This window comes from Dromaius novaehollandiae, chromosome 5 (assembly GCF_036370855.1).
Source record: "Dromaius novaehollandiae isolate bDroNov1 chromosome 5, bDroNov1.hap1, whole genome shotgun sequence".
NCBI classification, from domain to species: Eukaryota; Metazoa; Chordata; class Aves; order Casuariiformes; family Dromaiidae; genus Dromaius; species Dromaius novaehollandiae.
Genome location: NC_088102.1, coordinates 28,165,004 through 28,180,331, shown reverse-complemented (window position 1 = coordinate 28,180,331; position 15,328 = coordinate 28,165,004). Strand labels below are relative to the sequence as shown.

The 15,328-nt window shown below is 36.5% G+C and overlaps 1 protein-coding gene across 1 annotated transcript in view; it reads left to right on the top strand.

Moving 5' to 3' along the window:
* The window catches only part of TTC6 (tetratricopeptide repeat domain 6), a 66,270-nt gene extending 51,383 nt beyond the window's left edge, over nt 1-14,887 (top strand). Inside the window, exons 25-31 of the mRNA XM_064512097.1 lie at nt 1,692-1,811; nt 4,101-4,174; nt 6,151-6,361; nt 9,157-9,309; nt 9,501-9,671; nt 11,092-11,317; nt 12,707-14,887. Coding sequence (XP_064368167.1) covers nt 1,692-1,811; nt 4,101-4,174; nt 6,151-6,361; nt 9,157-9,309; nt 9,501-9,671; nt 11,092-11,317; nt 12,707-12,843 — 1,092 coding nt within the window. The 3' untranslated portion in view covers nt 12,844-14,887. The remainder of the gene's footprint in view (nt 1-1,691; nt 1,812-4,100; nt 4,175-6,150; nt 6,362-9,156; nt 9,310-9,500; nt 9,672-11,091; nt 11,318-12,706) is intronic.
* The last annotated feature ends 441 nt before the right edge of the window (nt 14,888-15,328 follow it).

The following is a 15,328-nucleotide window of genomic DNA, read 5'->3' as shown; positions in this document are numbered from 1 at the left end:
CACAAGAGAACACACAGGCACAACACAGCTTTGGGCTGTGAAGGAGAACATGCTGAGCTATCTTTTTCATCAAGTCTGTTTTCAGAGGTCAGACTAATTCTCAAGTATATGAGTTCAGCTTGGGCAAGGGCCTTGTGGTTAATTGAGCAAGAATGATGCAGATAGATAAAGAAAAAAATAGGAGATTACAGTAAACAAAAGTAAAACCTTAAGATATGAAACTGATAGTTCCTTCATGGATAAGGTACTATAAGTCATTCTTAATCACTCTTCAGAAAAGCCAGTCCAAGTCCTGTCACTGGATACCACTGAGAAGAGTCTGGCTCAGTCTTCTTTACTTCCTCCCATCAAATATTTACTTACATTGACAAGATCCCCCCAAGCCTTCTCTACTCCAGGTCAAATAGTCCCAGCTCTTTCTACTTCTCCTCGTATGACAGATGATCCAAGCCCTTAGTCATCTTTGCGGCCCTTCGCCAGACTCTCTAGCATGTCTATGTCTCGCTTGTACTGGGGAGCCCAGGACTGGACACAGCGCTCCAGATATGGTCTCACCAGTGCTGAGTAGAGGGGAAGGATCGCCTCTCGAGACCTGCTGGCAACGCTTGTCCTAGTGCAGCCCAGTAAGCTGCTGGCCTCCTTTGCTGCAAGGGCACATTGCTGGCTCACGTCCAGCTTGTTGTCCACCAGCACCCCCAGGTCCTTCTCTGCAAGCCTGCTCTCCAGCCAGCCTGCCCTTAGCCTGTACTGCTGCATGGGATCATTCCTCCCCAGGGGCGGGACTTCACACTTCTCTTTGTTGAACTTCATGAGGTTCCTAACTTCCCATTTTGCCAGCCTGTCAGGGGACCTCTGAATGGCAAAGCAATCATCTAGTATAAGTATGAGGGAAGTACCAGAAAAGGTGTAGTATATTATTGACACAAGAAATCTACCAGATTTAGCAAAAACTGGATTGTTTTCTGTAAAGCTGATTCTAGTTTTAAAAGTGGCAAGGATTAGGACTTCCCCAAAATGGCTAGTATATGGAATACTGGTGTCAAAAGCCCTTTTGTGATGTTAGCCCTAAACTGTCCAGTTGTCCTTATTGTACTGTGTGAGTTCAATCTTCAAGTGAAAAAGAAAAAAGACTACAACTTCTTCAGAGCAAGTGTTGTTGGAATATTGTTCAGTTTTGATAAATTTGTGAACTGAGGCTTTTCCAGTCTACATTTGACCAAAACCTAATTAATACAGCTAGTTCTTAGATTTTTTCAGTAATATTATATTAACAATGTTTAATTTAAAAAGTTCTTTACTTTGATGTTAAATCCTGATTAATGGATTTACAATCATTAAAAAACAGTTTTAAATAAAAATGTGGGCATAACATTTAGCTGTAGGAGAAATTAAATTTTGTTTTTAACTCTGAAATGTATGTAACTACAAAAAAGTTTTAATTATGTCAATATTTATTATATTTGTATTTTCTTTGCTACTGTACTCTGGAAGTGGGTATATAAGTAATCATAAAGGGCTCCAAATACAGTTAAGTTCAATCTGCAAACATTGAAACATTGTCATAGTCAAACTGAAGCCAGTGCATAGGCATATGATTTGTAGGAATTTGAAAGTTTGTGTTTTAAATCCTAAAGTATCATCGCATCTCCCTGAACAAGTTATTGCTTAAAATAGATATTATGTTTTTGTAGGCTTTGAAAGATTATGGAATTCTTCTTCTGCTTGAACTGAGTAAGGAAATAGTTTTTAAAGTGTTAATTAATCGTGGACTGCTCTACGTGGAACTTGGTGATTATGCTAATGCATGTGAGGTACAGTATCCTTTGTTTACTGAAAACTTGGATTTTTTTCTGTCAATTATAATCCATTGCTGATATGAAGACCAATCTGCTGGTTTCTGTTTTCTTCTGAATTAGTCTGTGCGCAGTTCTCATTTGCTTAATACCCAGTGGTGCTCTGGCAGCGAAGAGTGCAAATAAACTGCAGTTTTACTTGTTTTACAACAATTTTATATGGCTAGAGTTAAGCATGCGAGTTGTACAAAATTTAATAAGCAAGAATCTGATTTTTCTTCTTTTTTAGTCTTGAAGTCATTTATGTTGAGTCCAAATGCATATGAACTCATAGCAAAAGCCTGTATAAATGTCATTTTTGTTGAAAGGGAAGGAAGGGTAAAACCCTGAGTTAATTTTCTTAAACGTAAAAAAAAATGTATGTGATCCTGAAACTGGCTTGCAACGTAGGTGACTCTTTTGTAGGTGACTGGGACTCCATCTGGTATAGCAATAGCAGGCTTGAAACCTAACAGTGCTAAATGTCACTCTTTCAAACATATGTTTTTTCTTATTTTTGAAACTTAAGTAATTTAAACTTTTAAAAAAGTTTGAATTTTTCTTCCCTTTAAAGTAGGGTGTTTTTTCTTAGTATAGCTGAGAAAAATGGAGGCATTTGTTGCCTCCATTGTGAGGCTAATAACTTTAAACTTTGATATCTTTGTTATATGATACCAAGAATTTCAGCATAGGTGGTCTAAATATAGAGTAATACTTCTTATTTCCAAATATAGATTGAAAAATAAATATGAATCCCATTCCAGTGACCCAGAAACATTCCATTGGAAATAGATGACAAAAGCCCTTTGCAGCTGATAGACCTTGCATAGAAATAAATGAAATAGAGCTATTGCTTTATTCATCTCTCTTGTACTTCAAGATGCAATTGATCAGAATAGTCCAGATAAGAGACTGAGCTGATGCAAGCTGATGCATAGGGGCAGTAAAAGGAGACTGGGGAATTGTGCTAATGGGGCAGAACCAGCAGAATCAGCAAAAAGTTCTTTGAATGGACTGTAGAGAAGACAAATTTACAAAATGGTAGTTGAACAACAGACACAAAAACATTATAGCTAATTTAAGGAGAGAAGCAGGGATTATAAATATGCGTGAGAATGCCTTGTGTACCAATCAGTTTTGTCAATAAGTTATTGCAAGAAGTTTGTCTGTATATTTGTATAGTGCTTGTTGAATCAGGATATAATTGTTTAAGCACGGATTTATGCCAATTGAGTTGAGTATATTCCAGTATGAGTTGGGTGCACTGAAAGAAAGAAGAAAAACTATGAGTTAGTCTATGAAAGAACTGAATTGCTAAATGGAGGTGCCTGTCTTGGTTGGTTCTGTGAAGTGTGGGGTAACCTGTCAGGTGCTAAGCTTTGGTTAAAGTAAACCAAACCTGGTCTTTGGAACTTTGATCTGCTTTTGCTCTGCTCTATATACAGAGCAGAGCGTATAGTTCAAATTGCACATACGGAGAATCCTCTTAGCTTTGTTGGGAATTCTTTGAAAGGCTTTGGTGGATTGGAGCAGCATGTCTCAGTAGTTTTTCAGAGGCAGACCTATTATTTTACAATACTAATTTGAATAAGCAAAAATTGATTTTGTAGCTGTAATTCAGTGGATGCATCACCTAAACTGCTCCTGCTACATACTGATTGCTTTCCCATGCAGAGACCTAAAGTGCTTCCTTATTCATAACTGAAATGTTTCTGTCTGATTTTAAAAGCACCTGTACACTTTTTTCAGTTGAACCACATATATCAAAATTGCATACATTTTTACAAATGTTCTGAATATTAGTAAAGGGAAAAGTTAAAAGTCTTGATTTATAAGTCTTGATTTTATGAACAGTGATTTATAAAAAAAACTCTATCATGAAAGTAACTAGATAATTCTATTACTGGAACAGTTTTATTGAAATTGCACATAGTTAAATATGTGTTCAATATGTATATTTAAAAATAACCACATAGGTAAGGTGGTTATTTATTTATTTATTTAACAAAAAATATCTTTCTGGAAAGTTTTGTTTCTAGAAATGATGCCTCTAGTTTCCTGGGAAATACTATGATCTCACATAATTTGAAAGAGTTTATTCTATCAAAATTTTGGACATTAAGTAGGAAAACAGTTAATTTAATACATTTCCTGTTCTCCTGAAAGTCATCTCCCTTTTCATATAAAAATATAAAGTTGTTTTGCTAAAACCATAATTTTAGGTGAAGTGAAACAGTACAAATTTGTTTTAATGTCTGTTCTTTTCAGGACTTCAAAGTAGCAACACTGCATAATCCATTTGATAGCCAGATCTTCCAAGCTATTGGAATCTGCTATCACAGGTAAGATAGGTAATTTTGTTTGATGCAGAGTAGGGATAGGGAGCAATTGCTGAACTTGATGTTCCAGTTTAGCACACTGAGAACTGGATATTAAACACACTGAGAACTGGAAGAAGGGTGATTGGCTAAGAGGAATGGAAAAAAGAATAAATTATGTATTTTTCAAGTCTAACAACTTAAAATTAAAATCCGCTTCTTGGAGCTTCTCTTATCCAGCAACAAAGTTCATGGCAGAATCAGAAGGAAATAGGGCAATAAAATAGATCTAAGAGAAGGACTGAAGAACAAAGAATTATGGGAGGTAAGCAGAGACATAAATCTCTACCTTGAAGGGGATTGGAAGTAATATAAAGTTGTGTTAGTTTGTTCAGAATTAGTTAGGATACAGTTTCTGATTAGATCTGCACTTTGTGCTTTAAAACAAAGCAAAAGCCTCAGTGGTTTTCCTTGCATCAGTTTTTTATTTTGACATTCTGGAGTATAGTTTCATCAAAATGAAATTTATTTTGAAAGATAAAAGTAAATCTGTTAAATCATTAAAATAGATACAATTTGGAAGAATTAAGTGCATCAATATTTTAGTCTACTTATCATAGTGACAGCTGGAGTCCATAGATGATCATCTTGCGAAATAGTAATTATGATATAAAGGAAATTTTAATCGCTATGTGCCAGTTAGTTTAGTTTTATCTATTTTATTCTAGAGTTTCTCTGTCATGTATCACTGCAGAACCCTCTTGCTGCTGAGGCAGTGTGGGGATGGACGCATTCAGGACTTTAGCATCAAAATTCTTGTGTTAGAATGCCTCTTGTTAGGGCAAAGCTGGCCCTGGCTCTGTCTCACAGTGTCTGTATGGTGCAGAACTGACATGGTAATGCTGAGTCCTGTTTTTGAGAACAGGGCATATGGTTTTGGTGCTCCTGTCTAAATGATTCTCAATTGTCAAAAGGGGTCACTGGTAACCATACAGCTCAGCTACAGCCCATTTTAAGATGCATTTGTGATTCATCCCACAACCTTTTAAGTTAATGGCTACCCATCTACATGGTTGGCATGATGTCCTAATTTGTTTTGGCGACAAGTGCTGTGCTTGAAAAAAGCTTTTGGTTAATAACCCTTGAAGTTATATGTTAGCCAAATCTATTTAATCTTTCTCCCTTTGATAAAGAAAGCAAGCTGTGCTCCAGGTGGAATCTGGATATTTAGCTTATATTCAAACACCATCTTATCTTTCAGTATCTTCTTGGTTAAATGACTTTGTGCTTCGACATATTAAAATTTTTGCTTTATGTGTGAAGATATCTACTAGCATTCATTGGCATTTAACTTGTTTAATGCTTCTTATTCCTTGCTGGTATATCCTAAATGTGTTAAGTTTTGTGTCTTTATCTAAGGACACAATTTACAGTTGGCCTACTCTTAGATGAGAGTGGTCTATGCCTGAATATCAGCTGTTTTTACCCTGCAAGGTTTTTGTAGTTTGGATATGCTCAAGAGCTGGTATGAGGAAAAACCAGAGAGAAGGCTTATATTATAAGTAAATTATTTATGGCTGAAACAGCTGTGTCTGAACAGACTAACAAAAAAGCATGTGTGGTCTTGACATTTGGACAGCATGAATGACTTGGATAAAGTCTACATTAGAATCTGCTGAGTATAAATGTTGAAAAAGTTAAATCTTGGCCCAGCAAAAGGTAATGAGGCTTGCTGTTTTCTTCATTGGGCCAAGGATTTCAAACTGGAGTTTGCAAGATCTTAGGCTAACTGCCTTCACGGATCTAGTAAGCATCAGGGAGCACATATAGAAAGCTAAACTAAGGGAAAGAAAAGGTTTTGTCCCTCAGTAAGGATTAAGCAAGAATTCTGAGGTAATTATGTGGTGGTATTTGCTGAACATTCATAAATTGAGAATCTTGTTTATAAAATTGGTAAAAAGGTTAACAGAGCTAATAGTCATTAATATCTCTATTTTTAGACTTAATGAGTTTGAAGAAGCTGTGAGATCATTTAACCAGGTTCTCAAACTAGATCCTATGTCTGTGGATGCCTATGTTGGAAGAGGAAATTCATACATGGAAAACGGACATGAGGCTGATCATAAACAAGCACAGAAAGACTTCTTGAAAGCGCTTCACCTGAATCCAAAGTGTGTGAAAGCCAGAATTTGCTTAGGATACAACTTACAGGTAACACCAAAACTCATTGTCAGTAATATGCATAATCAAAGAAAATAATAATAATTTTGTATGTATATAGTTATACAATACAAAACATCTAAGGGATGAATAGGATAAAATAATCCATATACTTAATGTAGATCATAGATTCTTTTCAGGGTCTCCTTTCTTTTTAAATAAATGAGTAGACCATTATTCTCGTTTCACATTTGTGCCCAGTCTTGTTGGAGATTTGCTCTTGAATAATGACATATCAAGTAACCTTACACTCATTTGATTCACATATATGGTGCTCTGATCAACTGAATACTGTGTTTTTTTGTGCATATGAGCAATTTATTGAAATAAAAAGTGGTCAAAATATTGACAAATCTAAAAAAAAAAAAAATCTTACAAAACAGAATGCTAACAAATCTGTTAAAATCCCTTGGGAAAGGGCATATGTATAATGATCTCTGAAAACTACTTAACTACATTCAAAAATGATGAGTCCTGCATTAGCAGAGGGGTATGTGATATGACTTGACAGTTTTTTTTTTCCTCCATGTCTAATTTCTATGATTTTCCTACTGTGCTTTATTATACCTGCTTGTCTGAAATGTCTTAAATTGTGAATATTGTGAATTAATTTTTGCCAGTAATGGACTAATGTTAGTAACCTGTGTTGGGTCATCTTGGATAGGTTTCATGCAGATTTCCTTTTACAGCTTTGCTATTGCACTTGAATTCTAACTAACGCTTTTGCAGTGCTTTATGAAGTACTAAGTAATAGAAAAACCTACGTGACTACCTTGGTTAATAACAGGATATAGGTAGGAATTACACATCTTGGGTACAGCGGGCAGCCCAGAAAGCTGGTATCGTGCTTAATTTCTGAGGTGCCTAAAACTTACTTGATGCCTTTTCTTTAGCCTGATTGTGCCTTTGGAGCTTAAATGTAAGCACATGTGAAGAAGTATCTTAGTGCAGGGAACTAGATGTTTAGCCTTCCCCCTTAACTTAATCAATCCATAAATTAAGTAAAGTGTTTATATTTTGCCTGTGGTCCCAAGGGCCCTGCTCACCCAGAATTTATCACTTTTTTGATGGTGCAACATCCCTCATGAAGTGTAGTATGCCAAAGTCCCATTTGAAGGTACAGGGAAGGTACTTACCTTTTGCATAGCAGCAGGAGAGGTTCCTGAGGACTGTAAGAAAGCAAGTGTTACTCCTATCTTCAGAAAGGATGATCTGGGGGACTACAAGCCGGACAGCCTTCCCTTAATCTCTGGGTAGGTGATAGAGCAAATAATTCTGGAAACCGTTTTCAAACACATGAAGGACAAGAAAATGATTGGTAGTAGTCAGCATGGATTTATGAAGGTGAAATCATTTTTAACCAACATGAGAGCCTTCTATGATGAGATGACTAGCTTGGTGGATGAGAGGAGAACAGTGGATGTTGTTTATCTCAAATTTGGCAAAGCCTTCAACACTGTCTCTCATAAAATCCTCATAGATGAGCTGATAAAGTACAGGTTAGATAAGTAGACAGTGAGGTGGATTGCAAACTGGCTGGGCTCAAAGGGTCATGATAGTGGTGTGAAGTCCAGCTGTAGGCCAGCCACTAGTGAAGTACTTCAGGGGTTGATAGTGGGTTCAGTACTGTTTAACATCTTCGTTAATGACCTGGGTGCAATGACTCAGCAAATGATACAAAGTTGGGAGGAGTGGGTGATACACCAGACAGTTGTGCCACCATTCAGAGGTCCCCTGACAGGCTGGCAAAATGGGAAGTTAGGAACCTCATGAAGTTCAACAAAGAGAAGTGTGAAGTCCCGCCCCTGGGGAGGAATGATCCCATGCAGCAGTACAGGCTAAGGGCAGGCTGGCTGGAGAGCAGGCTTGCAGAGAAGGACCTGGGGGTGCTGGTGGACAACAAGCTGGACGTGAGCCAGCAATGTGCCCTTGCAGCAAAGGAGGCCAGCAGCTTACTGGGCTGCACTAGGACAAGCGTTGCCAGCAGGTCGAGGGAGGCGATCCTTCCCCTCTACTCAGCACTGGTGAGACCATATCTGGAGCGCTGTGTCCAGTCCTGGGCTCCCCAGTACAAGCGAGACATAGACATGCTAGAGAGTCTGGCGAAGGGCCGCAAAGATGACTAAGGGCTTGGATCATCTGTCATACGAGGAGAAGTAGAAAGAGCTGGGACTATTTGACCTGGAGTAGAGAAGGCTTGGGGGGATCTTGTCAATGTATGTAAATATTTGATGGGAGGGAGTAAAGAAGACTGAGCCAGACTCTTCTCAGTGGTATCCAGCGACAGGGCAAGAGGCAATGGGCACAATCTGAAATACAAGAAATTCCATGTAAGCATCAGAAAGAATTTTTTTACTGTGAGGGTGATTGAATGCTGGAAGAGCTTGCTTAGAGAGTTTGTGGAGTCTCCATACTTGGAGATATTATAAATGCGACTGGACACAGTCCTGGGCAGGCTGCTCTAGGTGATCCTGTTTTGAGCACTAAGGTTGTACTACATGATCTCCAGAGTTCCCTTCCAACCTCAACTATTCTATGATTCTATGCTAGAGAAGATGTAAAACTTGCAGCTAAAGCAGTTGTGGAAGATATACATTTGCAAGGAGGATGGGTATTGCACAATTAACAAGGTATTTGAATGCATTTTTTTCCCTGTATTTTTGTTAAGTGCATTTGTAAATATAAACATCCGTACATTTTCTGCTGTGTATTTTAAGTGGGGCCCCTAGTATGCTGTTGGGCATTTCATATACTTATTATTGTGAACATCCTGCAATTCATTTTAGGCCCTTGGAAAGTTTCAAAAAGCTTGGAATCAGTTTACAATTGCTATTGGCATTGATCCAAAATGCCATGCTGCATATGATGGACGAGCTTCGGTCTGTCTTCAGATGGGTGAAACTTTTGCTGCATTTCAAGATACGAATGCTGCATTAAAGGTAAATGTTAGCTTAAAGTGATTTTACTAAAATGAACCTGTTGTTATAAAGCCAGCCCATACTGTATATGAATAGTTGACAAATTGTATTAGAAGGTGCAATTGCATTTTTAATGACTGTATGTTTGAGAAACAAAGTTACTGTGAAAGCGCGCACTTTCCCTAAATAAGCACGTGTCTATTGTTTTTCAGCTCACTACCACTGCTCTGCTGCTAACAAATCGGGGTGTTATCAATCAGTTTATGGGATACCTATCCTGTGCTATGAGGGACTATCAACATGCAATTTCTGTTGACCCTGACTATGCCTTAGCCTATTTCAATGCAGGAAATATCTACTTCCATAATCGACAGTTTTCACAGGTAAGGCTCTCAATACTATCTTCAGAACTGTTTTCCTTGACGCTTGTATAAATACCATCGGTACCAAGCTACTTATAAATATATTTAACTTGAGCTTTTCTTTCATTGAATTTTATAGTTTTTGTCCTCTAACAGGAGATGAATTAATCTGTAGCAATTATTAACAAATAATTGTGCTAATACCAGACATTTTATTATTGATATGAGTGAACTGAAATTCATGACAGCTATGATAAACATTTAAAAAATCTGTAAATAATGCAGGTACCTAAATTCTCCTGGTTTTTCAGTAAAACCAACCAACCTAAGTCTCATAGTTGCCCTGTGAAGTATGGCAAATAGAGATTAAATAACTTCCCCAGATTCGCTATAGCACCATGAGAAGAGAATGAAAAGAATCTCCTGCTGATAGGCTTAAATCAGGAAGTTGGCTTTTTCTTCAAATGCAGAAGAGTTGGATACTGAAATTCCTGTTGCAGAAAAACTTTGAAAATTGCTTGAAGGCAAGGACCATTTATTTCTCTCTGTCTGAGGAGGCCCCAGGACTGATTTGCCCTTTGGTCTTCCTGTCACACTTCCTGGGCATAGGCTCAGTATTACTCTTTTATTTGATTGGACTTTGTGGTCCAGCAGCTGTGGAAACCCAGGACCAGTGCTGATGCCTCAGCACATTTCATCTACTCAAATTAATTCTCTCCCAGATTTGCATCTGTAAGTACTTCAGCTTGCAGTTCGTGTATTGAGGTGTTCATTATGTACAGGCTTGGCAAAAGATTCTAAATGTAGATAATTTGTACTTCATACAGCAAAAGAAATAGATATATGTAAGAAAACAATTTAATGTTCTGGTATGTTTCTCTGAGTCAGACTCCTTGTTGCTCTTAAGTGTCAGTTAGACTTGGATCAGGAATCCCTAAGGAGTCCAAGGTCAGTGACCTGCATATGGCTTCTCCTGTGATCATGCAATTTCTTTTTCTTCTGTGTCTAGTATTGTTCTTCCATGACTGGTCTTCCTCTTTCTTCTGCTTCTCTGATTCCTTACTCTGCTCCCAGAGGCTGTCTGATTATGAAGATGTTCAAGAATAGGTGTTGCATTATAAATTCATATTCTAGCTTAATTCAAATTGACTTTAGTGCATAGGTCATTTCTTCTGCGGTATAATTACAATTCAGCATAAGCAGATATTCTCCTCCTTTTTTCAGAAGTCTGTCTGGGTGGTGATAGTAAATTGCCGTATATGTGGGTAGACATGCTGGTGCTGTGCCTCTCTCTTCTAAGCACAAAGAACATTAAGCAGAACAAGTAAAGACTTACGAGCATAAACAGTTTTAAAAAACAAACCAGAATTTATAATTTGTACAGAAATCATTTCCTCAAATTTTAACAGTGTATTTTACCTTCAATTCATGTATTTTGTAGGCCTATTGCTATTATTCCAAGGCATTACAACTTGACCCAAGAAACGAATCTGCTGTTATGAATCGTGCTATTACCAATACCTTTTTAAAAAATATTAAAGAAGCAAAAGAAGACTTTGAGAAGGCAGTTTGCCTCTGTCCATTCTCTGCAGCAGTGTATTTTAACAGGGCACATTTCTATAATGGATTAAAGCAATATGAGCTAGCTGAGAAAGACATTTCAACAGGTAATCTTTATTTACCAGGCATGATTACATTTGATAGCATACTAACAATTATGATAACAAATTACTTGGCTTTATTTCATAGTTCAGAAAATAGGTGTTTATTTTTGTTAGTATATTTTCTAGTTACTTTGAGAAGATATTATGATGTTATTAAAAAGAGGCAGTTAAAGTAAATATACTGTTACTTTTTTCCATTCTCAAAACTAATAAGAATATGCAGGATAGAAGATAAAGCATTTTATATAATGTGTATCATAGCAGCTGAACAGACCTGCTTTTAAATGAATTGTACCAAGAAGTTGTGGAAAACACTATACTTAAAAAGTCTGGGGAACTTGTGTATGTGTTGAAAAATTCAAGGTGCCTGGGAAAGGGCATACGGGTAGCTTGTTTCGTAGACCAATTTGGGATTTTATGAATGTGTTCTTTGTGGAACAAGTTTTGAAACAGTATTTGGCTTCCGTAAGCTAGAGTTGTTTTGAGTATACTCTTACAAAGCACATCAACATGAATCAAATCTTTCGAATGCTGACTTTCACACTTTCACATGATGTAGGTGATATTTTTATATTGGGAATAGACATGGTTCATAGAGAACAGGAGCTGAACTAAAATTTTATCCTGGTCTTAGTAAAATACAAACCTCTTGTTCAAATCAACTGAGCTATGTTCCTCCCATTACTACTACTTGCATTGCTATTAACACCAGATTTGGCAACTCTGGATACAAAGACAACAGTTACTAAAGCTATGTGTAGTTTGTATGAACTTTATAAAACCAAATATACGAATGTGACTTTGATATTGACTATTTAACACTTGACTGTACATGTAATGACCTTTCCAGAAATTTTTTGAGAAGTTAATCGGTTTACTTTCACAGTGAAGTTTGTCAAAATTATGTTTTTACTTTGTGGCTTTCATGACTCATATTTTTACTGTCAAATCTCAAAAAATGACTAGACCAGGGAGCTGACTGATTGTCAGCAAATCTCCTCTAAAGCAGAATTTTAAAACAGCAGATTAAGTTTTTCAGCAACTACCTTCCAAGGATTCCTTGCCATGTCCCAGAAGTTGATAGTTATAGTTTTCTCCTCTTAGATTTTGCTCCTGTTTTCAAGGAAAGTGTAGTTTCTGCTGTTGGGGCAAAATTGAAGTGGGGTTCATAAATGGCATCAAAAAGGGAAAAAAATCTGAGTATAAATATTTTAACAAAGTTGCCTACTTCTTGATGTAAAATTAATTAGTTCAGTTTCTGTTTTCTCTTGTGAAAGCATGTTTGGAAAAGATTTTGGGCATTGACATGAGCTTTCTTCTGGTACATGCTTATCTTTATCATCATATAATAATGTAAAAAATGCCTAAATCTCTATTTCTTATTTTTTACAGCATTATCAATTCAGCCCAATGACGCCTTGATGTATAAATTTAGAGCTGATATTCGTGGTAAACTGGGTTTCAGAAAGGAAGCTATAGATGACTACAAACAAGCAGTCAGCATTCAAGAACAGATTAATTCCATGTGAAAAGATGTCAGTTCTAATACCATGTGGCTTCTATTTACAGATTTCTCAGATTCGCAGTTAAAAAGATTTTCTTCCATGCAAGAATAACTAATCTATCTTTATTCTCACATATTTGATATGCATTTTATTTTCCTAAATGCACCTGATTCAGTGCAAAACTGACCAGAGTTATTTAAGAACAGAATGCTGCATTTAATTTTTATGAGTGGTAGATCATTCTTTATTTGTTGAGGCCAAGAGAAAATTGATTGTGTCATGTGGAAAATGAAGGAGAGGTGAGAGGAATTTATAAGCAAAAGGCCTCAACCATACTGGTTATAAAAGGAGGAGAAAGACTAAATCTCCCCAAATACAAATGCTTAGAGTGATGGTGATTGATAGGTATGTATCACCTGGACCATCTGAGAAGTAACAATTCTAAGATGGCTGCCAAATGCCAACCAGGTCTCACTTTCTTCCTGATCCTCCTCCTACACGTTTTCACAAGATTTGCTATTCCCTCCCACTCATATCATAGAGCAAAACCACTGTTCAAGGTATATTTGTTGCAGTGTGTGAGAACTACTCCAGCCATTGAGATTTGAGAAGCACATGCTTTGGTTTGTGAGTAAAAAGATGAAGTTGTTTGCTTCTGCTTAAATACATTACACTTTGTCAGTTTGCTGGGACAGGTGAAAATGTATAAATGATAGATCACAGTTTTGTGTTCTAAGCTATAAGAATGAACTTGAGGAACAAGTTTCAGCTGACTTTATCATGATTACTCCTCTAAACCTGGAGATTAGAATATGAATCTGTGTGACCAAAACTGATTTTTTTTTTTTTAGTCTCTATCTGTGTATTAAATTAAAACCACCAACTGTGGCATAGCTCTAGTTGTAACGTACAGTTGTTATCTTGTCTTGAGCCATGTCCTCACATGGTATGGTAGGATAGCATAAGGACGAAGCAAAATAGATGTCTTTTTGTCTCAGAAAAAAGAGAAAGGAATCTTAAGTTCTCATCCAGAATGGGACAAGTCCTGTGGTTTTAGAAGATGGGAAGATTTTTAGGGGTATAAGTGGCACTTCTGTACCCAATTCCAGTGATACAGGAATTTAAAATGTAACCTCTGTTTAGGCTTAGATGTAAAATGTTATCAGTTTTCCTCTTGAAAGGGGAAAAAGGAAAAAGTGAGGGGGACCTTCAGGACAATAAAGCTAACACACTGATCTGTGGCTGTAACTGCATAATCTATATGTGGAATAATCCCTAGACAGCAGAAGATAATTTGCAATAGAATGAGAAGTAAATAATCTAATTCATATGAAATTATTATCTAAGAATCTTATAGATCCCTTTAATTTTATGACTAACCTTTTTTGTACTCTTTGACAGTTATAAGTGATTTTTTCATTTATGTGCTATTGAGAAGAAAGTAAAAAATGTTGTCATTGCTTTGTCTCAAAGAATTGCATTTTTTTTCCTCCAACTGCGTAACACATTGCTATACACTGTTTCTGTATAATACCTTTTCTTGGAGGCCTGCACAATGTATGTGTAGTGAATGTGACAGATAGTGACTGGAATTTTAGCTTTGTTCTGGTATCTAAATTTTTGCATTTGTAATATCCCATTACATTGTAAAAGTTACTATGCCTGTCACCTTATGATATGTGGAATGAAAAAATTACTGGAAATTCAGAATATCATAGCTAAGGAGCAGATAACTCAGTAAGGCATTTGACTCCATCCATACTCTCCTTGATTCTCCTCTTAACTTTCTGTTTAATAATATCTAGCATGATGAAGTTTTGCACTTAGAGGATCTGTCATAATATGATTGACTGGAATAGATACATCATAGTCAAGATCTATAAAAGTTAGAAATAGCTGTTCCAAAAATACTCCCTATGTAATTGTTGTTCATTCATGATTAGTATCTCTGATGTTTAAAAATGAGTATTTATAAATATAAAAACTAAATTAAAATATTTATAGAGGTTGTAGCATGTTACATATTAATATTTCTTTTCTAGTAGTATACATCAAAGCATTTCTTACTAGGAGTCTATTTGGCATGACAGTTTTTCTTAAAACCAAATTAGAATGTGTGACCATGGCAAGATCAAAAAGCGATTTCTGCTTTTCTGTTCTCCAGTAACTTGTGATAATATATTGCTAGCAATAGCCTTTACAAGTTTTAGTTTTACCACACTTCAACACTGCAGTAGGAGAAATCCTGGTAGACCGCAATACACAATAGAGAGAAATTCTTTGTGATTATTACAGAATTAAAGCATGAGAATAACTATGTCAGGTCTGATTAAAGCCTTGTAATTGCACACCTTCCTGTAATGAGTTTTACTCTTCAGAGGTTTTACTTTTGTGTCTTTCATGTTGACCGTTCTACTACTAAAACTAAGTTTGTGAATCCCAAGGATGACGTTATAATTGTTTACTGTTATTCCCCTCTTGTTCCATTTCCTTCTTTGTTTTCCTCAAT